Raw genomic sequence first — 25,389 nt, 5'->3', positions numbered from 1 at the left:
TGCAGACGATCTGGGTTCAGACCTCCCAATGGTTTCTGCCTCCTCTTTAAACCAGCAACTTGGGGGGAATGGGGTATTTAACCCCTTCCTTCCTGCTTTCCCCATCTAAAACCCCTCCTCTTAAAGGCTCTATAAGCCCTATAGTGTGGAAAATATAAATATGAAACATGTCCCTGTGTCACTCACAGCTAATTGCAGCTTTGGGGGAGCCTTTTAGACTAGGAAAATGCCGTGGAGATAAGAGGTTCAAACATGCAGATGCTCTACTGCGGATCTATGGCCCTTCCCCTTAAAATGAAATAAGATTCCAGTCCTCATGGTTAATGAATAAAGGGCTGAATTAAATAGGGACAGAGGAAGCTCCCATACACAGCATCAGAGCTTTGGCCCATGTAGCTCAGTTTTACCTACTGTGACTGGCAGCAGCTCTCCAGGATTCCAAATGGGGGTCTCTCTCCTAGCCCTACCTGGAGATGCCATTGGGGAGTGAACACAGAACTTGCATGCAAAGCTGGTGCTCTGCCATTAGGCTACTGCCCTTTCCTTCACCCTCCCTAGTCATGGAGAGCTGATTAAATTGCACCTATAACTTCACATCAAAACAGGAGCAGGAGCTTTGGCTGAAAGAAAAGAAAAATAAATGATCCAAGTTCTCAAAAACCTTGCACTGACATGGCCAAGGAGAAAGCCTTTGGATTCCAGACACAAAGACGTTTCAAGGTATAAAGGCTAGCTCTGGACCTCGCTGCAGGCATTCAAACCAACGCCTCAATTCACAGATAATCAGGGTAGGTTTTTATAGGATGGGGTGTCATATCATCCTATATGTACATTCTTAAACCTATTCATGAATCAATTCAATTGAATGATATGCCACTTTATTGCCAAAGTGGCTTCTAAGCAGTTTACAAGTATGAAACCCAATTACAATATATACATAATTCAAATACGCAATGAAACAGTTTCCACTAAAACATTAAAATAAACCTCCACAATTAAAATCTGCAACGAAACACACGCACAAACACACACACACACAGAGTTATGCAAGTTCAAATGGGTACATTAACAGTCAATAAACCCTAATTGGTATGCAGAGAATAACAGTTGTTTCCATCAGAGCAGGACATCAAAAACGTGGAATATTTTTTTTAAAAGCCCAAGAATGTCATACTGATCAATCAAACGATAAACTTATATTCAAATAAATGTCCAGAACAATAAATGTGACATGTACTTCCAATTCATCTAGAAACATCACGGGCATCTACTAGGTTAACAAATGCAAGGGCCAATAAGCAGAAAGTTACAAATTCCACAAAATAAACTCATACTTAGATGAAATGAAAGACTGAAATGATTGTTTGCTAATGTGCAAAATAAACTTCAAACTGCAACAAAATCCTCTGGGTCTGCCTGGCCTCTAAGAGGCTTTAAGTGATAGGTTAGCTTCTTTGAAATGGCAATAAATGTGGATTTTGACAGGCTGTACGATGGATGTCCCTTGGGCCACTCACCAGAGGGCGATCTTTCACACACGAGAGGGGGCTACCACATTGCTTTGGCCTCATCCCAATTCCTGGCTGCTGGATAGCTTGGGAGCAAACTATTTGATAGCTGTGTCCAAGCTAGGTTCACGCAGAGGCCTTTACCCCGTGGGGAATAAAGTCCTGCCATTCAAAGGAAGAACAGGAGGTAGAAGGCTTCATATCTCATTGGATTTACTTGGGACCACCAGCTGTGCGCTCTCCCTCCTGTCCCTCCACTGGCCAAACAGAAAGCTGTAATCCAGCCATGCTCAGCTTGGAGTTAAATAAATTCCAAGCACCGAGTTTACGCAGCTGCCTTCCCCTTTTCTTGGACTTGCTTTGCAATGGCTCTGTTCCACTAGGGAAGCTTTTGTGGACACTGAGCAACTTGCCTGATCTCAGATGCTCCACAGCGCCACCCAGATCATTGCCAGAGAGGGGTACTGCAGCTCAACAGCCAGGGCTATGCTAGAATTCTGCCCAATTTGGATTTGGTACCAGCTTCTCCATCAGTTTGCTCATTCCCTGTCGTTGTGGATTAGATTTTTTATGTAGCTATTTTCCACAGGTATTTTCAAAAACCGTTTTTTAAAAAAAAATCTGCCTCTAAAATATTGATACTAAGAACGCTACTTTTATCAATATTTCCTTTCATTTATCAATGTTTCCTTTAAAAATATTTATATTTTGAAATATCAGTATTCATATCAATATTTTTTGCGAGGGGGGAAAACGGACTAAAATCAGCGGCTAACGGACAAAGAACGAACTTGAATCAATACCGGCCTGTTAGGTCGAAAGGATGCTTCCGAACCGGCACAGACCAATGGATCCCATCCCTATAGCCCAGCCAGACCAGGTGATTTGGAGAGCCAATGGGGGTTAGCTGGACCTCTATAACCATTGCATTCAGGGTTGGCTCTTCATTCTAAGCCATTTGTCCCAAGGAGTAGCTGCTTTAGGGATGGCTAGATGGATCACGAGGATTCAGGGGTAGATCTGTGAGCAATTTGCCATGGATGGACGAGGGCTTGCGATTCTCAGCTGCTAACTAGCAGCAGTAACAAAATGTCAGAGCAGGGATTGCTCACGGGGTGCCCTCCAGACATGGTTGGATCTTGGATCCCATCAGACACAGCCAGCGGGGTCAATGGCCAGGGATGATGGGAGTTGCAGCCCAACAGCATCTGGAAGGCACCACGTCGGCTAGAGATTCCGTTGCCTCCACCCATAGACAGGACGGCTGCCTTTTCAAAAATGGCCGTCTGCCTTACCTGAGGTTGCACCTGCCTCTGCATGAACCAAACTGTAGAATCTGTGGTTCACATTAACATTTTAAATCCTTTCATTGAGGAGTTCCCAAACTGTGGTCTGTGGACCGACAGTGGTCCGTGAGCTTTTTTCAGGTGGTCCATTGCATGGTCGCCTTAAACATTCATATTGATCTTTAATTGCATTTTTGCTGCTTTTTATTTCACAGACTGTATTTTCTTGTACTACAGTTCCATGCAGTACAAGCTGTAATGAAATGTAATACAAGAAAATAAAAGAATCAATGATAAAAAAATTAAAAATGATACAGCATCTAGCACCGCAAGTGACAATTACTACAACAGGCAGCAAAAAATCAATAAGTGGTTAAGACCAGCAGCAATTTTCAAGTGGTCCACGAGGGGAAATTTTTTTGGCAACCACTTGTTTCAGTTCTTTTCTACAATACTTTAAATATTCATTCATTTATTTTTTGCCATTTTGCGTCAACTTATAATGCCGCTTACTTGTGCACTTTACACTACAGACTTATACTGATTTAACTGGTTCTGTCTTCCACCTGGGAGCCCTGGGAACTAGTTGTGCAAACGGGGCCTAGGGAAGTTCAGCCAAATGCATACAACTCTCACCAAACAACAACTCCTAGAGTGCTAGAGGAGAAACTGCGGCTGTTAAAGTGGTATGGACCTGATATAACTTCGTATAGATATACCCAGAGAGAAACATTCCCCAACTACCTTGGCTGAAGTCAGAGATGATATCATGAACCTCATAGCCCCGGGTTGCTGTGCATGCTGTTGAATGCCCATAGCAGAAGCAGCTGGTGCAACCAGTGGGGTTGTGGAGTTGAAGGTTGAAGCTACCAGGTTGGCATCTGCACAAGAAAGAGCATGTGTCAATCAGCTTCATTATTTTATTATTACTTATTTATTAAATGTATATCCTGCCCTTCCTCCCAGAAGGAGCCCAGGGCAGCAAACAAAAACTCTAAAAGCACATTAAAACATATTAAAACAAAAATCTTTTAAAAACAACTTAAAAAACATCTTTAAAAGCTTATTGGAAGAGACCATTTTTTATTTAGAATCAGCGCAGACAGGTGGCTCTGATGTCAGTGGGCAGTGAATCCATCCTGAGTTTTAGTCCGAACTCTCAAGGAGCTGACCAAGGTTCTGAAACCTAGAAAGCTCCTGGAAAGTTTGGACTAAAACCTGGAGCAGATTGGCCTCATTGACATCAGTGCCATCCTTTGCCATTGTTTAGGGGCCCATCCATAATTAACTGCAAAATTCACGTTTTCCATATTCATTTGGTGGCCTCGAGATCCATACATGTCCTGTTTGTGGTAGGATTATTGTGAAAATTCAATTATCAAGCATCCATACCTGTGGGCTTTTTTTTTCTAAATTACTTTAGCATTGGCCACTCCCCTAAGTCCACCTCTTGTCAGTGATTGGTCCATAATGGTTGTTTGTTTTTCATGCACTTTTTCGGAAGAGCGCAGAAATGTGTATATATATATATATATTAATTCCCACATATGCACAGATTTGTGGATGTGCTATTGGGTGGGAAGGAGACAGGGGGCTTGGCATATGATGGAGGAACACCCATGGACCACCTATTGCAGGAAAGTGCGCTGCATTGCATTCGAGCGCATGGACGTTAATGTTATTAATTATTGATACAGAAAAGCATATCGGTTTTTCAGTGGTATTTTTAATGCAGATTTGTTAACACAAAAATCTGTACTAGCTTGCAATGTCATATGGACGATGGTGAATTAATGAGGACACACAGCAATAACATTACAGATTATACAGTCACATGGACAGGACCTAGAATGTATGGCCTTTCTTACTTTCTAGTTTTAAAGACTGCTTCATCCCAAAGGCTTGGAACAGGTACTCCCCTCCAAAAACCCTAAATCAGGATTTTTAACATCTTCTAGGAATTTTAGGTGCTTTTGTTATCGACAACAACAAAATAACAAAAGGTAGATCCTTGCCCCCAAGGAGCTTCTGTTTGCACAGGAGAACAGAGCGAGGGGGGGGGGAGAGGATCAGGTTTTACTCACCTGTTACACAGGTAGCCTTCCACCTTCTCCTTGCACCTGCAGTGTCCTGTATTCGGGTCGCATGTTCCCACACTGCCAGCTGCATCACAAGCACAAGGTCTGCAAAAGAGGAGCCCCCAAAAACACAAATATTCCCTGCTCAAAATAAGCTGCGATGCAGCATAACCTGATCAGAGCAACGTCTCCCTGTGCCTGACACAGCTGCTGGGGCATGTTTCCCATTAAAGGCAAATAACATCCAGTTTCTTTCCTATTTTTGGTGCTAGCTCAGGAAGATGGAAACAGCTGGGGAAGGGTGGGCTGAGGGGAAAAAGCTTGGGGGATCAAGAGGAACATCTGGAGACAGGGCCTACCGTACCCCCAGCATCTACTGCCTGAAGCGGGTGCCTCGCTATGTCTAATTGTCTAATTGTAGGGCACACAATCCCTCCTCTCTCACCTGCACCCGCCGTCGCTGAGGGAGTGGAATCCATCTCGACAACGCTCACATTTCCAGCCAGTCACAGTTGCTTTGCACTCGCAGGCCCCTGAGCTGTCGCACTGGGGGTTCAAGGAACCTGAGAAGATACAATGAGTCAACAGAGAAAGCTGCCTTCTACCTAGTCAGACCATTGATTGTCTACACTGAGTGGCAGCAGTTCTGCAAGGTTTCTTTTTTTTTTTCAATAATTTTTATTCAAATTTTCATAAAACATACAAGACAAAATCATAAAACATTCAAAGACAAAAAACAAAATCAAAAATAGTTAAACAAAAAGAAAAAAAGAAAAAAAAAAAACAAAAATAAAAAATAAAGAGTAAAATATTGACTTCCCATTTGTCAAAGATCAAATCAGTTATAAGTCTATAATATATAGCAATCCTGTCTCTTAAGTCATATTATAAAATCACTTTCCTCCAGTAGTTATCTTACTTAATCATCAAATCTCATAAACATTACTTTATTCTTTCCACAAAAAGTCAAAGAGAGATTTCAATTCTTTAAGAAATATATCTATCAATTTTTTTTTTCCAGATAAGCATATCGATTAATCCATCTCATTACTAATTATGATAATCTTATTGTCATAACCATAGTCAAAATAAACATTTCAATTAATCCATCACATCAGAATCTGTTAGGTTCAGTAATTTCAGTAGCCATTGTTCTATTATCTCTATTAGTTCCATTTTCCATCTTCCATCTTCAGTAGTCTTGTTAAGTCCAGTAATTTCAATATCCAATCTTCCATTATCAGTATTCCATAATAATCTTGCTGTCAAAGCCATAGTCATATAGTAAGAGTCTGATGGGAATTACCTCTATCCCAAATATTTTCTTGCCATCCATTCTGAATAGGTTGCTGAAATACTGCTGTAAAATCATATCTCTGTTCTTTTTTTCAAAATACACTGGGTCATCTCTTAAAAGTTTTTCCATTGTCACATGGCTGCAGTTAATTCCATAGATTTTCTCTATATTGGGCTCCATCACATCATTCCAGTCCAGAAGATAATCCATGCCATTGATAACTTTATCTCTAGAATCTTCATTAATTTCTTCAGAGATAACATTGAGTTCCAAACAATAGATTTTATTTCTAAAGTCCATAGACTCCAAATCTTGTTCCTGTTCCACGTTTGTTCCAATCTCCGGGATCTCCTCTCTCACAGGGACCCCTATTCCAGTCTCCAGGGTCTCCTCTCTCACAGGGACCCCTGTTCCAATCTCCGGGGTCTCCTCTCTCACAGGGACCCCTTCCAGGGTCACCTCTCTCACAGGGACCCTTATATCTTTAATCTCCTGCTTCATTTTACTCAATTCAATTTTCGTTATCTCAATCTCATCCATTATTTTCTGAAACATAGTTATTTCCAGATTCTCAGCCACTTTCTTAATTGCCATTTTAAAAGAAAAATATAGGAAAACCACTTCTTATTTCAGCAACAATTGGGTTAATACTCCAAACTTGGTGACATCACAGTATAAACAGAGCAGACAGCCTTATCTCTCCAATAGTTAAGTAAACAAAATGCAGTTCCCAGGATCGAAACAATTAATGGCAATCGTCAAGAAACAGATTCGTCAAAATAAAATAGACCAAAAAGAGAGTAGTCTCAAAACAGTATAATATTTTTCAAAATAAAAATCTGGAATAGAAATCCCTCTTCTGTGTGTATCTTTAGAATGCAAATCCAGGACAGCTTTTTGCAACAAAAACAGAGATAAGCTATTAATTAGTGCGTAGCAGAGAGAAGTTACGGCTCCCCAGTGAGATGTCAAAAACCGATCAATCTGGCAAATCTCTTTTAAACAGCAACAATTTAAGTCAAGTAAAAGAAAAATATAGAAAGAAGGGTGCTTGCCTGTTAATGCGTTCTCTCTTAGAAGATAAGATGAACGTTCGCTTTAACAGATAGAGCTTGCTGTTGGAAATCCGTCCCACCTTCGTCGGCTGGACCTCGTCCCATAAATTAATGAGATCTGGTCGTCCCAACAAAAATAGGCTTTGAGGTTAATCTCTTCGTTTCTCCCTACCCGGGAGAAGTTTAATCAGTCAAAAAAAAAGAAAAAACTGACTGATATATCTGAATAAGCTTCTTTTGAGGCAGGAGCCCGTCTCAAAAGCAGGCACAGGCTAAGTCACCCTTCCCGGAAGTCAGTTCTGCAAGGTTTCAGGCAGGGGTCTTCCGCAACCCTACCAGGAATGCAATGGAAATGCTCTATCACTGAGCCATGGCCTTCTTCAAGCAGAGGCAGGTGACAGAGGGCCTAGATCAGGCGTAGGGAACCTTTGCCAGCCTAAGGGCCACATTCCTGTTTTGGCAACCTTCCAGGGGCCGCATGCTAGTGGTGGGTGGGGCCAGTGGCAAGAGTGCATAGAGGAAGGGATGAGATTCTTTCCTTCATTCAGCAGCCAGAATTTCACCTATGCAAAAGTCTGAAGTTTCTATATACATTCACACAAACACCCTTGCCCACCTTTCCAACGTCCATTCAGCCAAGCAAAAGGCATGATCACAGTTCAAGAATGCAATCCAGCCAGGCAAACGCACTCGAGGAGGGTGCAAAACAGGGCAGGTGAGCAGGGTGCAATGGGGGGAGGATGCGTAGCCTGGATAGAGGCCTAAGGGCCGCATATAGAGGCCTGAAGGGCCATATTTGGTCTCTGGACCTGAAGTTCCCCACCACTAGCTTAGTCACTCCCGATTGTGGGCCTGGTTTCTGGCTCCAGGGAACAGGTTAGAATGGGAAAGTGATGGACAGATCCTTGGTTGCCGCAGCCAGGCTGGGTTGGGACTGATGGGGGTTGTAGCCCAAAACACCAGCTTTGGGAAGGCTGCTCTGCCATTTGCTTGGGCTTCATTTGTGTTTCAGTAGTGAGGAGCCTCATAAGAAAACTTCATACCTTTCCTCATTAAGAGAGTCAGCATGGTGTAGTGGTTAGCGTCCCAGGCTGGGACTTGGGAGGCCAAGGTTCAAATCCCCATTCAGTCACAAAACTCGCTAGGTGACCTTGGGCCAGTGGCAGTCTCTCAGCCTAACCTACCTCACAGGGTCATTGTGCGGATAGAATGGGGAAGGGAAGAGAACCACATGTGCCACCTTGAGCTCCTTGCGGGAAAGGTGGGAAATAAAAATAAAATGATAAAAACATTGGTTTTTTAATAATATCCTTATTTTTTTTAATAACGCCCTGGGCTCCTGCTGGGAGGAAGGGCAGGATATAAATCAAATAATAAATAAATAAATAAGCTACCAGTTGAAGAAGATAGTTGGGAGCTGTGAGTTGTTTTGCCATCCTCCCTCCCTTATACCACTTCTGAAATCTGCCTACCTGCTGGGTTGCAGTTGCAGGGCTGACACGCTGTCTGGACGTCCCAGTGGTAAAAGTTCCGGCGGCAGATCTCACAGTGCGGCCCGTCCGTGTTATCCTGGCAATTCCGGCAGTGGCCGCCATGCCCAGTGGCCCGGTACAGCTCCCAGTCATAAAAGCATTCATCAGAGCGGCCGCTGCAGTTGCACGCTGGACAGAAAGCATTCACACAACCTTGTGTTGCCGCCCCTCAATGACTAACTTTCAAATTGTAATCTCCTTGGGGCAGAGATTTCTCTGTTTTATACAGGTTACGTCTTTACTGGAATTGCTTTTAAGATGCTTTTTAAAAACGTTTTGTTGCTTGTTGTTTGCTCCCCTGGGCTCCTTTGGGAAGAAGGTCAGATGATGATGATGATGATGATAATAATTATATATTTAATCTTTTTGCTTACAGTATTCTCTGAAGTACCATATGTCCTGATGGCACAGTACAATTTTAAAAATAGTAATGGGCCAACATGAGACATACTCAGAGATGACATACTGAAATCAGCGAGGGAGGAAGGCAGAAACCCCCAAACCTAAGAGGTGTGGCATAGGGGAAAGGGGTATGGCCTGGGAGGAGGTGCCTGAGACCTGCAGGGTCACATTTGGCCCCCGAGCACTGATATGGCCTGAACGGCCTCTCTCCTGTGAATGCGCAAGACTGTGGGTTCTGCATACTCCCGTTTGCCTGTCAGCTATTCGTCTTCAAGGTCCCACAAGGCTTCTTCTTTTCATCACTATATATAACAGTCCTTGTGCATTGCTGCTCATCTTTCTGCTACGACAGGTCACACCTGCCCACCTCCACCCCTTACCCGAGGGCAGCGTGCCACTTACGGAGACACTCGTTGGCCGACTCGGCAGTGCCCCGTGCCCACGGGCGGTCCTGATAAAACGGCTGGCAGGAGTCGCAGTCCACCCCGGCGGTGTTGTGTTGGCAGAGGCACACCAGCTGATCCTCCTCATTCGGGATGCATTCGCTCGCGTGGCCATTACACTTGCACCTAGGAGAGACCCAAACGCAGGAAAACTCAGCACTGGGTCCCTCTGCAGTACGGATCATCTCCAAAGTAGGGTACACTGTCTTCGCTCTTGTGCTGACTACCGCAGGCGTGGGAAGCCTCTGCCACACATACCAAATTAGGAACACAGGAAGCAGCCTTACACTGAATCAGAAGGTTGGTCCATCTAGCTCAGTGTTGCCTACACTGACTGGCAGCAGCTCCCCAGGGACTGGGGGAAGCGGTTTTCCCAGCCCTATCTGGAGACACCAGAGACTGAACCTGGGACCTTCTGCATGCAAAGCAGATGCTCTACCACTAAGCTATGGCCTGTCAGGTTTCCTAATTTGGCCCACTGGGTCCCCAAATGTTGCTGAACTACAACTCCCATAATTCCCAGTCATTGTCTAAGCTGGCTGGGATGATGGGAGTTGGAGTCCAAAAACGTGGGGACCCACAGTTGAAGATCGCTGCCGAGGCCATTTTCCTCTAGCCATGTCCACTTGATGGGGCCTCCAATTCACTGGGGGGAGCAGTGAAGCAAATAGATAAATTGCTACAGAGATGTGGAGAACTGAATTTAAGACTGGAAAAATGGACGCTGAAATTGACAGCTCCCCCCATCTCTACTTCTAATGCATCTTGGTGAGGGATGGAAAGATCAGTCGATTTCGCTCCTTTCTGCTTCTCATTTTTCCAATCTTAAATTTCACATTCTTGCAGCAATTTGCGATTTTTTTTAAAAAAAAATCCTCATGAAAACTTACGAGCATTTTCATGAGAATTTCTCCTAATAAACACATGTTTGAATGTGGTTTTATTTATTATTATTTATTATTTGATTTATATTCTGCCCTTCCTCCCAGCAGGAGCCCAGTTTTGACCAATGTACACATTTTTGCAAGCCATTTCTCCTAATGTAATGTATTTTGTGCGTTAGTTTCACTAAAATATTCGTTTTTACGTACCCTTTCCCCAATACAATATGCAGAAACAAAATGGGAAAGGCAAAGTGGAGAAAAGTTTGGGACCAGGAAATTCTTTCTCATTCTGCCCTCCTCCACTGAGAGGAAGTCATTTTGTTCCTTTAATCCACAATTCCTATTTATTTATTTTATTTATTTATTAAATTTATATACCGCCCGACTAGCAATAGCTCTCTGGGCGGTGAACATAAAATAGCATAAAAATACAATGAACAACAAAATAATACTAAAATACAATCATCAATCCAATACAATAAACATTTTAAAAAGTAAATCAGTGTAACTTAAAATGCTTCAGAGAATAGGAAGGTTTTGACCTGGCGCCGGAAGGAGAGCAGAGTCGGCGCCAGGCGTACTTCCTCGGGAAGACTGTTCCATAGTTCCTACCCTGCCTCATTTAAAACAGTGACTTTCCCGTAATACGTGCATTTTGGCAAACATGATTGGGTCGAAGAACTGCTTGCAAAATTCGGTAAGTGGGAGTTTCGAAGGATGGCCGTATTTTGCTTATCACTGTTTTGGACTTTGATAGATTCGGCTTTAGATTCAAACTGAATCAAAATTCTCCCCACATTCCTAGTCCCGGCCATCTTCCTCGCGTGTTCTTTCAACATGAGGAAAAAGTTGTCTGAAACACTCCTCATATTCAGCAATAACTGTGCTGTTATATTATTTGTGTTTTTTCTTTAGAAAGGTTCCCACTCCTCTACCCTCTGCTTGTCCTGAAGGAGCCTCTGTGGGAAATGAAGAGAATGCATTCTTCTCCTGGAAGGAATGTACGATAAGCAAAGTTCGAAAGGTGCAGCACAAATCAAGCTGCCTAGACCCTTCACCCCTTTTGACCTGGACTTAACCCTGACCTCTAATCCCAGGACTCGCTAGGCATGGCAGCTACTGGGGGGGGGGGTCACTGCCTTGGAGGGCGGCCTAATTTGGAAAACAACAAATCCCAGCTGCGTGGGACAGGACTCAAGGCAGATAAGGCCATTGCAGTCCTTGTGCTTTTGTAAGACCCTCGTTCCCCTGCCCCCCATCCTTCCTCTTTCTCTGTTGAGTTTTTTTCTGAGCGCTGTAGCGGAAATGCACAGAAACAAAATGGAACAGGCAACACGGGGGAAAGGTTTGGGACCAGGAAATTCTTTCCCATTTTCTCTCCCCCCATTGAGAGGAAGCTTGTTTTGCTTCTTAAATCAGCAATTTCCTACCCGCCTCCTTTAAAAGAGTGACAGAGCATCTGATTTGCATGCAGAAGAGCCTAGGATTCGACCCTGGCATCTCCAGGCAGAGCCAGGGAAATGTGAAATGGGTATTTTGCGGTACCTGAGACAATTTGCTTAGATTTGCATATGTGCCCGCATGCCCCAAAAGGTTAGCAGTCCTTGGCTTAGGGTTTTACATTGGAGCCATAAGATGCCAGGATTCATAAGCCAATTGTGGCTTAAAGCTTTGGAAAGACCATAGCTCAGTGGCAGAGCAGCATGCAGAAAGTCCCAGGTTCTCCGATTCAGAATCATGAGGACTGCAGCTTTACTTTCTTTTTAGATGAAGGACAATTTTTCAGCAATGGAGGATTTGCTGTACATGCAGAAGATCCCAGGTTCAGTCCCCGTCAGCATCTCCAGGTAAGGCTGGGAGAGAACCTGTCTGAAATCCTGAAAAGCCACTGCCAGTCAGTGTGGACAATACTGAGCTAGATGGACCAATGGCCTGACTCGGTTTGACTTTCTATATTCCTAAATTCCTAAGCTCAGTGGTAAAGAACGACTTTGCAAGCAGAAGGTCCCAGGTTCAGCCCCCAGCAACTCCAAAGGCTACCTGACAATCTGGAGAGTAGCTGCCGGTCAGTGTCAACAATACCGAGTTAAGTCTGACTCAGTATAAGGCAGCTTTTTATGTTCTATTGTCAAGGCTGCCTAATCAAGAAAATCCCTTGAAAGTCTCAGGAAGTATAGCTGAAGACTCACAGGCCAAATATCACAAGTACTGAAGCCCAAAGTACTAAAATCAGCCGGATGTTAGGGCAGGTGAACAGGCAGAGACAATCTCTGAGGACTGGCAATGATCCCTCCCCCCCAAAGCAGTGTGGACCTTGGCAACTGGCCAGCCGTACTGACCCCCCCTTACAGGACCGTGAACTCAACCCACATTTTCTCTTTCCCCAGATGTGAGCAGTCACCACCACCACCCCGAGAATTCTGCCAGAAATGGAAACAGGAACGGAAATTGCCAATGTTCGCTTATTACATCCAGAATGGAAATCAGTTCAGCAAACACAAATGGTATTTGCTGCTGTTGTTGCTTTTGGTCCACAAACGATACATAATCAATTATGTCTTCCTCCCCATTTGATCTGATTGTGTTTCCTCTGCACTGAAAGGAACAAGATAGCATAACATAATTGACGGAATTGATTTATGTGAGTTACATAATTTCACCGCAGTGGGCAGCGAGACAAATAATGTCGTTTTTTGCAGAAGACGAACTGCAGCAGAACAGAAACGGTGTTGCATGCAACAAATACAGGGCTATCCTTTGCCATTCTCCCCTTTCTTCTCCCCCACTTCCAAACTTACCTGCCCCCGACGGAGAAGTCTGAGATGGCGTAGTAGTAAGACTGCAGCACCTTGGGGTCCTTGAAGATGTCATCCCCAAAGGTATTGAGCCGGTCCAAAGAAATCAGCAGATCTGTGCCCGTCACCCACTCCTGTGGAGTTACACAAGATTGCCGTTGGCAACATGCTAGAGCCGAAATGAATGTTCGCAAAGAGGGTTGCCGGTCTGCTAAGGGTGAGATTCCAAGACAGGGGGAAGGAGCTGAGGAGCTAAAGTGTGGAGCTTGGAAGGTGAAGGGGCAGAGTCTAGTATGGTAGAAGATAGAGGATGTGATCTGCTTGGCCTAGGGTAGGGGGAGGAAATTATTTCAGCTCAAGGGCCACATTCCCAGGACCCATTGAAATGGATGAACCTAAGTTAGTCAAGTCTATTAACTTCAGTGGGTCTACTCTGAGTAGGACTCGCAATGGATACCACCTTTACTTAACAACCGGTCCAGAGGGCATCACTGGCTGTCAGCTTCCTCCTCCGTAATCTCAATGTCACCCTGGCAGATCTCAGCAGGAAGGAAGATGGGAAGAAAGCTAGAATGAGTTGGCTTTGCCGGTCATTGGCTCTGTTGGCCTGCCTGCCCTCTGCCTCACCAGTCCCAGTGGGCATCACCACAGCCAAACGAAGCCAGGGAGAATCGATGCACTGCCTGGGTAGGTGAGGCTCAACTGAAATACAGTTCCATTCTGTCTGGTTGCCACTCTCCCATGAAGGCAAGGCTGGGGAACCTGTGGCCCTCCAGATGTTGCTAGACTACAATTCCCAGCATCGTGACCCTTAGCCACACATCTGTTCCCTCCAATCAGGGAAAGCTGACAAAGCTACAATGAGAGCTGTTGCTTCAGCAAACAAGCAACTCAGACTGGTAAGCTATATAGGAGCTGGATGCTCCACCCCTTCCTGGCTGTCAGTCAGGCCTTGATCCATGCAGGTCCTTCCATGCACTTCCCCACTTCTCTTGAGTAGTCTCCTGGGAAGCTAGCCAAGTACTTGGATCCAAAGTTCCTGCCTGGCTCACCATATCCTCTCCTCCTGTGGCCCTAGGGGAGATGTACGGGAGGGAGATGTGAGCCAGCCAGGAACCCAGAGAGCTGATTTGGGGACCTCTACTTCTGGGGCAGGGATGCCCAGGTCTGATGACTCCTAGGGATCATTGGCAGTATGTAGATCTGCTGGAGGGTCCATCTCCCCTTGTTCCTCATCTAAGGAGACCTCAGGTTAGAGGCCGGGGCAGCGTGGGACCGGACACCACGCTGGCTGGGTCCGATTGGGAGTGGCAAGGAAGCAAGGGGGGAGGCACCCAAAAACAACAATAACAAAAGGAGTGGGAGACCCTCAGAGTGCCAAGCCAGTGAAAAAGCCAGTAGAAACAGTATTTTTTAGATTTTGGAAAAGATGTTGTGCCAGTATCTTATATATTCATTGTTATTTATTTCATTTTTGTGGTACACATCTCTATATACATTTTTGTTTCACTTTGTAATATATTCTACCTCAGTTGTCCCTCTCCCCTCTTTTACCTATTTATTAGAATCTTGTAGCCAGTGTCCAGTAAATTGTTGAACCGTTTATATTTAACTGATTAATGTTTTAAATAGGTTATTATGTTTGGTATGATTGAAAACTGTTGCTTATGTTGTATATTTGTTTTTTCTGACAGATTGCCCTTGACAAAGGGTGACTTACCCGAAACTCGTCGGGCATTTATTAAAAACATTCCTATTTCTACTACTGGCTTTTTCACTGGTTCGGCACTTTGAGGCCCCCCCCCTTTTGTTACTGTTTTTTTGGGAGTGGCGTCCAGTGACATTTCAAGGGCGACAAGTTCCCCAACTCTGTATTAAGGGACCACAACAATCCAGAGATTTGTACCTGGAGAATGGGGCTCTGGTCAAAGCTGTAGGCACTAGGCCGGCCTTCTATGGTGGAGAAAGCCACGTTGCCCCCGCTCAGCGGGGAGATGTCGCTGAACTCATCCGTGCAGAGGGCCACTTGCTCGTCTTCGCCACGCCGCAGGAACTGCCTTTCCGGCTTGCCATAGGTCTTCTCGCACGAGGCGCTGTAGTATTGATACGGGATCCAGGGGCCATCGGCATGACTCCGTTTATAAATGGCAAAGCTTTCTGGGCGGCTGGTGTGAAATTTCAGCCTCACGTATGTGATTTCATAGGATTTTCCTAGAGAAAGAGGAGAAAACAAAGGCTAGTTCAGTTTCATTAAGAGCTTCACCTTGCTGATGAGATGCTTATGGCGATTTCCCATGCCTCTCTGGTTCAATCGGCCTTTATCAGGGACCAAGACATTAGTGTAGCAGGCCTTGCCCTGTGGAACTCCTTGCCAATAGATACTCTGCAAGAGTCATCCCTGCTTTCTTTCAGATGTCTGTTTAAAACTGTGGGTTGTATCTGAAGTTAGTCCTACTCAGAGTAGACCCATTGACATAGCTAATATAGGTTCCATTATTTTCAATAGGCCTACTCTGAGTAGAGTGGAATACAAACCCATGCTGTTCAAAGAGGCCTTCAGAACACGATTTTTTTTAATAAGCCAGTTTTTTAATGTTTTTACTGTTGTTACTGTAGTATTGTGTTTTTATGTTGTATTTTCTAGGGAAGTGTGGTTTCTAAATATTTAAATGAATACAGATAAACAAGTATCTCACCAAACAAGAAAAAAAAAACATTAAGGGTAGAGTAGGCATGGATGAAACTGTCAGTTTTGCTTCCCAAATGTAATGTAATTCTCCACATTTCTGCATCAGTTTGCAATTTTTAAAAAAGAAAAAAGCCCTCGCAACAAATCATCAGCATTTGAGTGTATATTTCTCCTAATATCCATATTTTTGCATGCAGTTTTGCCTAATATTTACATTTTTGCAAGCCATGATCCCTAATATGATGCATTTTTGTATGGTATTTTCAGGAATATATTCCTTGTAATGCACACGTTCCCCTAAGGTACACATTTTCTGCCTGGAGATCTGCATTGCAAAATTTGGAGGAGCATACATTTTAAAGGATGGCTGTGTTTAGGTTTGCGTATTGCTTCGGAAGGGGTGGATTAGGGAGGTCCGCCTTTAAATGTGAACTGAATCAGATTTCTCCTATGTCTCTGCTCTCGTTAAGACAGTCTAGCATTCCTGGAATCAAAAACAGACAACTATACTTTCCCCTCTATCTTTTGGACCTAAAATGGAATGTTTATTTCATCTCCCCTGTGTTCTTCCCTAAACCAACAAACAAATGTGTTTCATCCAAAGAAAGCATTGCATCCTCCAGGGCCGTTCCGTGCCAGCGAAAGATTTAAAAAGCAGCCAAAACTGATTAAGGCAACCAGGACCACATGGCTGTCATAGCAATCCGTGGTTTTCAAAACTTTTTTACACTGGGGGGAAATACCTTTTGCGCACATTAGCTTGTCCACTGAGAAGCCTGTTCAGAGGCTTCATCAGCAGGTTCTAAGGTGATTGGTGTGGCTCGTGTGTCTGTGGGGCCTTCAGGGAAGAGGGCCTGTTGCAAATGCCTGCTGTATATGTAGTCCAATTGGCGAATATTCGCAACAGAACCTTCTCTGTCGTGGCCCCTAGCCAACAGAATGCCCTTCTCTGTGAGGTAAGATCAGCTCCCTCTCCTCCCATATATAGATGGCTGCTGAAGACCAATCTTTTTATGCAGCATTTGGTTAATTTTTTACCCTTTATGCTATCGTACTGATGTTTTTAAGGATTTTAAGGATTTTATGGATTTGTTTATGCATGGCTTCTTTGATATGTTTTTATATTATTAAATCTCTGTATGGTTTTATGTATGCTTTGTATTTTTAAATCTATGTATAACAAAAATAAATGAATCTATTATTATTATTATTATTTCTTCAGGGCCTTGTCAGCTCATACGAACTGACTTTATGCTCCAAGTGTCTGAGTCAGAATGTGGACTTTCAGCAGATGTGGGGAACCGGTGGCCCTCCAGAAGTTACTGAATGACAACTCCCTTCATCCCTGGCTGTCGGCCATGCTGATGGAAGTTGATGTTCAGCAACATCTGGAGGTCCAAAGCTTCCCCACACCTGAGCTAGAAGGATGATCGGTCTGATCTAGCAAGACACATGTTATTGTTATGCATGGGGGCACACCGCCAGATTTCATGTGCCTAAGGCGCATTGCTATATATTTATATATGGTGTGTTGCTATAGATTTAAAGCACTGAGCTAATATTTGGTGGGAGGTACGTGGTGCCAGGGCAAAGGCCAGCACCACCTGCCACCTCCATCCTGTTCTTCCCACTGTTGATTTCCCTCCATCAGTCACTTTTACACTGAAAGTAGGGGAACAACCCCCTAGTTTCCAGGGATGGAGAACATCTGAGGCCCTCCAGATGTCATCAAATGACAACTCCCATTATCCCTAACCATTGGCCATGCTGGCTGGGGCTGATGGGAGTTGGAGTTCAGCCACGTCTGGAGGGCCACAGGTTCCTCAGCCTGCCCTAGAGTGTATTTGAAGGAGGGACAGAAAGATCTGTCAATTTTGGTTCTCTCCGTATCTCATTTTTCTAATCTTAAATTCAGTTCTCTACATTTCTGCAGCATCTGGCGATTATTTGAAAAAAATCCCTCATGAAAATCCTCCAACATTTTAGCGTGAATTTCTCTTAATAAACACATTTTGGTAGGCAGTTCTGCCAACTGTACACATTTTTGCAAGCCATTTCTTATCACAGAATGCATTTTTGTATGATGTTTTCACTTATCCATTTCATGCACACATTCCCCTAACCTATGCATTTCTTGTAAACACTGGTTGGTTGGCAAACTGCATCGCAACATTCAAAAAAATGTAAATTTTGAAGGATGGCTGTATTTCAGTTCTCAGTTTTGGAAAGTCTGAATTGGATAGATTCAGCTTGAAATACGAACAGAATCAAATTTCTTGCCCACCCATATCCCTGACCATTAGCCATGCTGGTTGGGGCTGATGGGAGTTGACGTCTAGCCATATTTGGAGGCCAAAGATTCCCCAGCCTGCGCTGCAGTGTATTTGAAGGCTATATTCAGAGAGGATGGAACCGGTCATTCATTTTCCCTAGAACCCTTGGTGGTGTGGAGCTCTGTGCAGTGCTGGGCAGATGGGAGCTGCCATTTAAATTACCCATAGGGCCCTTGATTCCTAATGGCTTCCAGAAGCCATCACCTGGCACTGATTAGAACACCAGGGGGAAAAAATTAAAGGGAGGCTTGGATGAGGCCTTGTGGTGGGCCCCGTCATGGGCTGGTGATGCCAGGCCTGCTAAAAACAGGCCTCAAAATTAGGTCAACATTTGCACTGCCAGTTATTTTCAGTTGGAAACATCTGATGCAACAGTGGTGAGCTGAAAATGGCTGCCTTGGTCCCTTCACTCAGCGTTCGCACTTGAATCATTTAAATAATCCCTCAAAACGCTTTCATTGTCAGCCACAAAGGAAAGAATCCAAATGCAAAGAGCTGGTTCCCCGTCGCAAAAATGATTTATGACGAAAGGGGGGAGGGAAGATACCACAATTAGCTAACATCATTTGAGAGCTGAGACGCTAATGAATCCAAAATGCTGGAGAAAAGCAATTATTCTGGGACTTAGCAGCAGCAGAGGGATACTTAATTGTACCCACATGGATAAAGTCTGCAAAGGAGCTGGGATGAAGCAAGAGTCTTGCAGGGGTGTGTGGAGTTATTGAACAGCTACTGCGAGGGCAGATGTCAACGTCTGCTCTGGATTAGCATGCAAAAAACAATAAGAGGTTTTGGATCCATTGCACAGACACTCAACAGACATCTCCTGCCCCTTACGCGGGCAGGGTAGGAGACCAGCTCATAGAACCCCTGGAGTGCAGGAGGGGGAAATATCTGCTTCAATGCTTCTGCGCCATGATAAAGGAGGAGGAATTAAAGACGCCTGCAAGTGCAAAGCAAAAGCCACCCATTCATTGAGGAGGTGGCCTGTTGCACCTCTGCACGGCTGGCTGTTTTTCTAGCTGGCCCATGCTTGGGAGTGGTGACCTCCTCCTCCATCAGATGCAATTGGAACATTTGATGGATTCCCGATGAGCGCGTGAGGTTGAATTGTGCCTCTGCATGAGTTGCTGTTATGGCCATCCCAGTAAAATAAAATAAATGCAAATTGTCATTCCATGCCGCCACCACTCCCAGCCATCTGGTACATAGAGGTATATTGCGTCCAAGGCTGGAGGTTTTATCCTTAGTGTTCATGGCCAACAGATGCTGATAGACCTGCTTGCAAGGAATTCATTGACTCCTTTGGAGGAAAAGAAGGATTTTGCTGGCCTGGATTCCACCAAGAGGAGTCATCTGGTCTAGCATCCTAGTTGCAGCACCGCCCACATAGGTGCCTCTTGGAAGCCCACAAGCAGGGGACGGAGGTGATAGGTTTCCTTTTCGGAGACAGTCTGTGTGTGTTTGTGTGAACTTTCCACAACCTTTTTTAAAATGGCAACGGTGTTTACTTTGTCATTGTTGGACATGTTTGGAATTTGCTCAAGGCAGCCATTGCCCAGTGCTGCCGATGCTGTGCTCTTCAACTCCGTGTCATAAGAGCATAACAACATCAGAAGAGCCCTGCTGGATCAGGCCAGAGGCCCATCTAGCCCAACATCCTGTTATCACAGTGGCCAACCAGATGCCCATGGGAAGCCCACAAGCAGGACCTGACTGCAAGAGCACTCTACCCTCCTGTGGCTTCCGGCAACTGATTTTCAGAAGTATACTGCCTCTGAATATGGTGGCAGAGCACAGCCAGCATGGCTAGTAGCCATTCATAGCTTTAATCTTCCTCCATGAATTTGTCTTTAATCTTCTTTTAAAGCCATCCAAGTTGGTGGCCATCACTGCCTCTTGTGGGAGCAAATTCCATAGTTTAACTATGCGCTAAGACCTTCTACTAAGACCTTTCCTCCCCCCACCCACTGCGGCCTTCCAGATGTTGTTGGACTCCAACTCCCATCGTCCCCAACCACTGGCTACGCTGGCAGGGGCTGATGAAAGCTGGAGTCCACCTGGAGGGCCAAAAGTTCCTTGTGCCTGGAGTCAGGGCTGGCCCAAGACATTCTGCTGCTGAAGAACAAGATGGCGTTCCTCACCATGCCATGTATAGAAGCTGACTTAGACTGGCAGGAGAAACACACTTCAATACTGCTTTCTCTCTGTTTCTCATTTTTCCTGTCTTAAATTCAGTTCGCCACATTTCTGCAGCAATTTGCAATTTTTTAAAAAAAAAATCCTCCTAAAAATTACTCAGCATTTTAATGCAAATTTCTCCCCATAAAGACATTTTTGTAGGCAGATTTGGCTGATGTACACATTTTTGCCATCAGTTTCTCTGAACAGAACACATTTTTGAATGTGATTTTCACGAATACATTCATTTTTATGCACACTTCCCCCAAATACATGCATTTTTCTAACCATTGTTTGGTTGGGGAACTCCATCATAAGTGCATAGCCGTGCAAATTTCAAAGGATGGCTGTGTTTCAGTGCTCATGTTGTTTCGGAAAGTACGAATTGGATAGATCTGTAACATCAGGGTAGACCAACTCATTCCTGGTAGTTACAGAAAAAAAAATCCTGTTCCCCAGCGTGGCCAAGAGCTTTCAGACAGGCTGTCCCTAAGAGATGCCGGACATTGCCAACGGAAAAGTCTAGTTTAAATATAGGCGTCAAAGCCTGGAGCTAGGCCGTCTTCACTCCCTCCTTTAATCCTAAACAGGACCATCCAAATTTCCGATTTGGAACAGATGTTGGTACCTTCACAGGGGGCTGGGAAAGGAGTGACCTATCTCAGAGACAGGCCGCTCCAAGCTCTCGTGGCCTGAAGGGCCCCTCCCACTTTTCCCCTTGAGACTTGATGGCTGCAGCTTGAACCTCCATCCCCACCCCAAGTTCACCAGCTGGGGTGACAGCACAGGGCCCCTAAAGAGTGAGACACACAGAATATCCCATCCTCGGAGACGTAAGGGAGACCGGCGCGGCTGCAGGTTATTTGCTTAAGCATCCGTCGGAGATTATCCTGCAATCCCAGGAGTCAAGACTAGGGAGGGCAACGCGACATGAAAATATCATCAAATTGTTCAATGCTGGCAAGGCGCCAAGGTGTTGCTTATTTTAAAATGAAGGAAAAAGAAAAGGTGACTTAGAAGATTCTGGGGAGACAGTACATGCATTAAGATGGGGCATTTTTTAAACACTGCTAAAACAAAAAAGACAGGAGACAGGACAGGAAAGGCATCAGTTAATACCAGCACGGGGTTGGGGAACCTGTGGTTCTTCAGATGTCGCCAGACTACGACTTCCATCATCCCTGACTATTGGCTGGGGCTGATGGGAGTCAGAGTCCAGCAACATCTGGAGGACCACAGGTTCCCCATCTGTGTCTTAGCAGAAAGGAGTTTTGCATGAAGAGTAAGGGACGGGTGAGAATGTCTATCATTTCAAGCTGAATCTATCCAAGTTGCACTTTCCAAAACAATACGAGAACAGAAACACTGCCATCCTTTGAAATTCAGTTATTTGAATTTTGCAATGCAGTTCACAAAACAAGCAAAGCTTACAGAAATGCCTATGTTAGGGGAAAGTGTGCCTAAAAATGACTATATGAGTGAAAACAACATGCAAAAAATGCATTATGTGAAAATAAATGCAAAAATGTGTACGTGAGTCACAACTGCCTACCAAAATGTATTTATTAGGAGAAATTCGTACTAAAATGCTGGAGAATTTTCATGAGGATTTTTTTAAAAATCGCAAATTGATGCAGAAATGCGGAGAACAGAATTTAAGAGGAACTGGGACAGAACTGAAATGAACAGACCCTTCTATCCCTACTCAGACTTACCCAGGTGAAGGGTGATATTGACAGGGTTGGGGTACTGAACCCCGAAGGCCATGGATTGGCTCTGCCACCACGTGGACTCCTCCTGGCTGTGGAAGTCCGTCAGATAGGTGGCGTTGTGGTGAAGCGCGTCATCACCAGCGTCGCAGTGGTGGCAAAGAGCGGTGGAGTCCCTGGTGCCCATCTGGAGACAGTAATCCTCTGGCGGGGACCCGCATGTGTTTGACACCTGTGCCTGCCTCCCAAACGCTGCATTCTCAAAGATGGGCATGCACCGCTGTGCGCGCCCTTGCGCATCATAGCATGAATCCATGCCCCCCATGGCCAGGTGCACGTCCAGGAAAATCATGGCCAGGGACCAGAGAACATCAGCCATGATCGGTCTCAAAGGAGCCACTGAAACATCTTTACACAATCCCAGCCTCTAAAGACACTCACAGTTCCCTCCTCTTCTTTCTCCGACCTGCAGGGGATCTCCTAATATTCAGATCTTCTCTCTCTTGGTTCCATCTTGTGGATGGAGATGGAAATGCCACTCTGCATTCAGCGTTTTTTCTAGGGCAAAAAGGGTCTCCCCAAATCCTCAAGACCAAAGAACAGGGCATACCAGGGAGGCCCTGGATTCAGGAAATGAAACCCAGCGAATGGATTCACAAAGTACCAAAATATTTTATTGTGCCCAAGGTGATGCAGAATGAAGAAATCTCTTCATTTCTTACTAACAACCCACAAAGATGCATTCTTGCAGCTTTCTCCTTCGCTGATTTCTCTGCAATCACCTGCTGTTTGGAAGAACTCTGTTTTGCCCCTGCAGTCATGGGAAAAATGACCAAGTGACACATAAAGGGATCCTGTGAACATGACTTGTGCACCAGGAAAGGTGAAGTGATCACTCTCTTCCCTCTCTAGCTTAGTTAATTGTTCCTGGTCTGCACTGCCACCCTCCGTGATGACATCATAACTAGAGGTGTAGTTGTCCAGGGTCTTGGGGGGTCTTAAACCCCTTACTTTTTTGGGAGCAGGATCCCAGCAGAGTCCCTATGTCTCCAACGTGCTACGAGCCAATTAGCATGAAAGGGGAGCATGTTTGCCACTGAGAAGAATCTTCTAACATGCTTCAATGAATCATAGAATAGTAGAGTTGGAAGGGGCCTATAAGGCCATCAAGTCCAACCCCCTGCTTAATGCAGGAATCCAAATCAAAGCATTCCCGACAGATGGCTGTCCAGCTGCCTCTTGAAGGCCTCCAAAGTCAGAGAGCCACTACCTCTTTAGGTAATTGGTTCCACTGTCGTATGGCTCTAACAGTTTGGAAGTTTTTCCTGATGTCCAGTCGAAATCTGGCTTCCTGCAACTTGAGACCATTATTCTGTGTCCTGCACTCTGAGACGATAGAGAAGAGATCCTGGCCCTCCTCTGTGTGGCAATCTTTCATGTACTTGAAGAGTGCTACCATATCTCCCCTCAGTCTTCTCTTCTCCAGGCTAAACATGCCCAGTTCTTTCAGTCTCTCCTCATAGGGTTTTGTTTCCAGTCCCCTGATAATCCTTGTTGCCCTCCTCTGAACCTGTTCCAGTTTGTCTGCGTCCTTCTTGAAGACCAGAACTGGATGCAGCACTCAAGATGAGGCCTAACCAGTGCCGAATAGAGGGGAACTAATACTTCACACGATCTGGAAGCTTCCTTGGCCTTTCCTGTTGCTTGCAGCCAATCAGAGTGAAGGGACAGTAATCAGTCACTGAGCCATTTGCAATACAAAAAAATAGAATATATAAGCAATAAAAGACACAATAGAAATTTGATTCAAAGTCACACAGCGTCTAGCACAGCATATTGCAGCTCTTACAACAGGCAGAAAAATGATTACGTGGTCTACGAAGACCCTTGGCAATTTGCAAGTGATCTGTGGAGATCCACTAGCTTAATCTCCACTTCTCTGCCCTTCTGATCCTCTAAGTGTGCTGCTTTCAGCCACCTCTGATCAAGAGTGCCCATTACTTTCGCTAACCTAGCTTTCCCCAAATAATTTCTGCTTCTCCAAAGGCTGAATATTCTATTTTCAGTCCCTAGGCCACTGCCAGCCTGGCCCAAGAACTACAATTCCCAGGGTTCCCTGGTGTGCTCAACTTGATGTGACTGTAGTTGTGGGCGGGGCAATCTGCTTTCCAGAGGCATCATGGGAAGAAGAACTTCCAGTTGTTGCTTGGGTTAGTGATAAGATGGTTGGATGTTCTAGAGGCTCAAGGCCTCCACTGCGTTTTGTATTAAAATAAATGGTTTAGACTGCAATCCTAAACCCAATTCCTGGGGAGTAAGCCCCACTGAATTTAATAACACTTTTTAAAAGAACTATGATTATATTTATTTCCCATTGTTTCTCCAAGGACGTCTAGCTGACATGTACACTTTTGATAAAGTGTGGATTCCTTTTTATTAAAAGTTGTTAATATGAAATCAGACCATTTTTACGAGCACTGCTGCAATGATGTCCTGGATCTTTCAGATGAGCATTTGCTCATTGACCAACTGCCTCTCTTGGTTCATAATTCAAGCGTTTCGGAGTTTATTGTACAAGGATGTATACTCTACATAGTAATTTTTATCATATTTATTTATTTATTTATTTATTTATACTTGCAATAATGCTTGGTTATCCAAAACCAACAACAACATTTTTCTGTAAAGATGGCACACATACACACCTTCCCCCCTCTCCATTTTATCCTCCCAACAACCCTGTGAGATAGCTTAGGCCAAGAGATAGCAATTGGCCCAAAGGTGGGTTTCAGGGCTTGAATGGGGATTTGAACCCTGGTTGCTCAGGTCCTCCTAGTCCTACTTCTGAGTAGACATGGGGAGTTAGGACTGTGTTTTCAGTAAGTAGCGGTGTCAGTTCTCATGGGAAGCCTGAGGTCACCTCTGGCTCTTTAGAACAGCATTTGGGGCAAAAGAATTATAGTTAAATCAGTTGGTGTCTGCAGATAGACCCTCAGTGAGTTTGTGGATTAAGTGTGATTTGAAACAAGGACTTTGCAGCCACACTTGTGAGCCAGAACCTCCCTGCTTTGCAAACTGACACTGGTTTGTTTGTTTTTTTGTTTTAATATATATTTATGTACTACCTTTCAAAAATAAAAAGTCCCCAAGGCAGCTTATAGGACTCCACTAGATAGCCTATTAAGCATTCACTCTGA

The 25,389-nt window shown here is 44.6% G+C and overlaps 1 protein-coding gene across 1 annotated transcript in view; it reads right to left on the bottom strand.

The window, feature by feature from the left end:
* The window catches only part of LAMC3 (laminin subunit gamma 3), a 53,494-nt gene extending 30,930 nt beyond the window's left edge, over positions 1–22,564 (bottom strand). The window contains exons 1-8 of the mRNA XM_061604245.1: positions 22,199–22,564; positions 15,187–15,491; positions 13,284–13,414; positions 9,561–9,727; positions 8,697–8,885; positions 5,318–5,435; positions 4,879–4,977; positions 3,539–3,675 (exon numbers count right to left, since the gene is read on the bottom strand). Coding sequence (XP_061460229.1) covers positions 3,539–3,675; positions 4,879–4,977; positions 5,318–5,435; positions 8,697–8,885; positions 9,561–9,727; positions 13,284–13,414; positions 15,187–15,491; positions 22,199–22,544 — 1,492 coding nt within the window. The 5' untranslated portion in view covers positions 22,545–22,564. The remainder of the gene's footprint in view (positions 1–3,538; positions 3,676–4,878; positions 4,978–5,317; positions 5,436–8,696; positions 8,886–9,560; positions 9,728–13,283; positions 13,415–15,186; positions 15,492–22,198) is intronic.
* Positions 22,565–25,389: the final 2,825 nt, after the last annotated feature.

The sequence above is a fragment of the Rhineura floridana genome, chromosome 20 (genome assembly GCF_030035675.1).
Source record: "Rhineura floridana isolate rRhiFlo1 chromosome 20, rRhiFlo1.hap2, whole genome shotgun sequence".
In the NCBI taxonomy this organism is placed as follows: Eukaryota; Metazoa; Chordata; class Lepidosauria; order Squamata; family Rhineuridae; genus Rhineura; species Rhineura floridana.
This window is presented reverse-complemented; position numbering and strand designations above follow the sequence as displayed.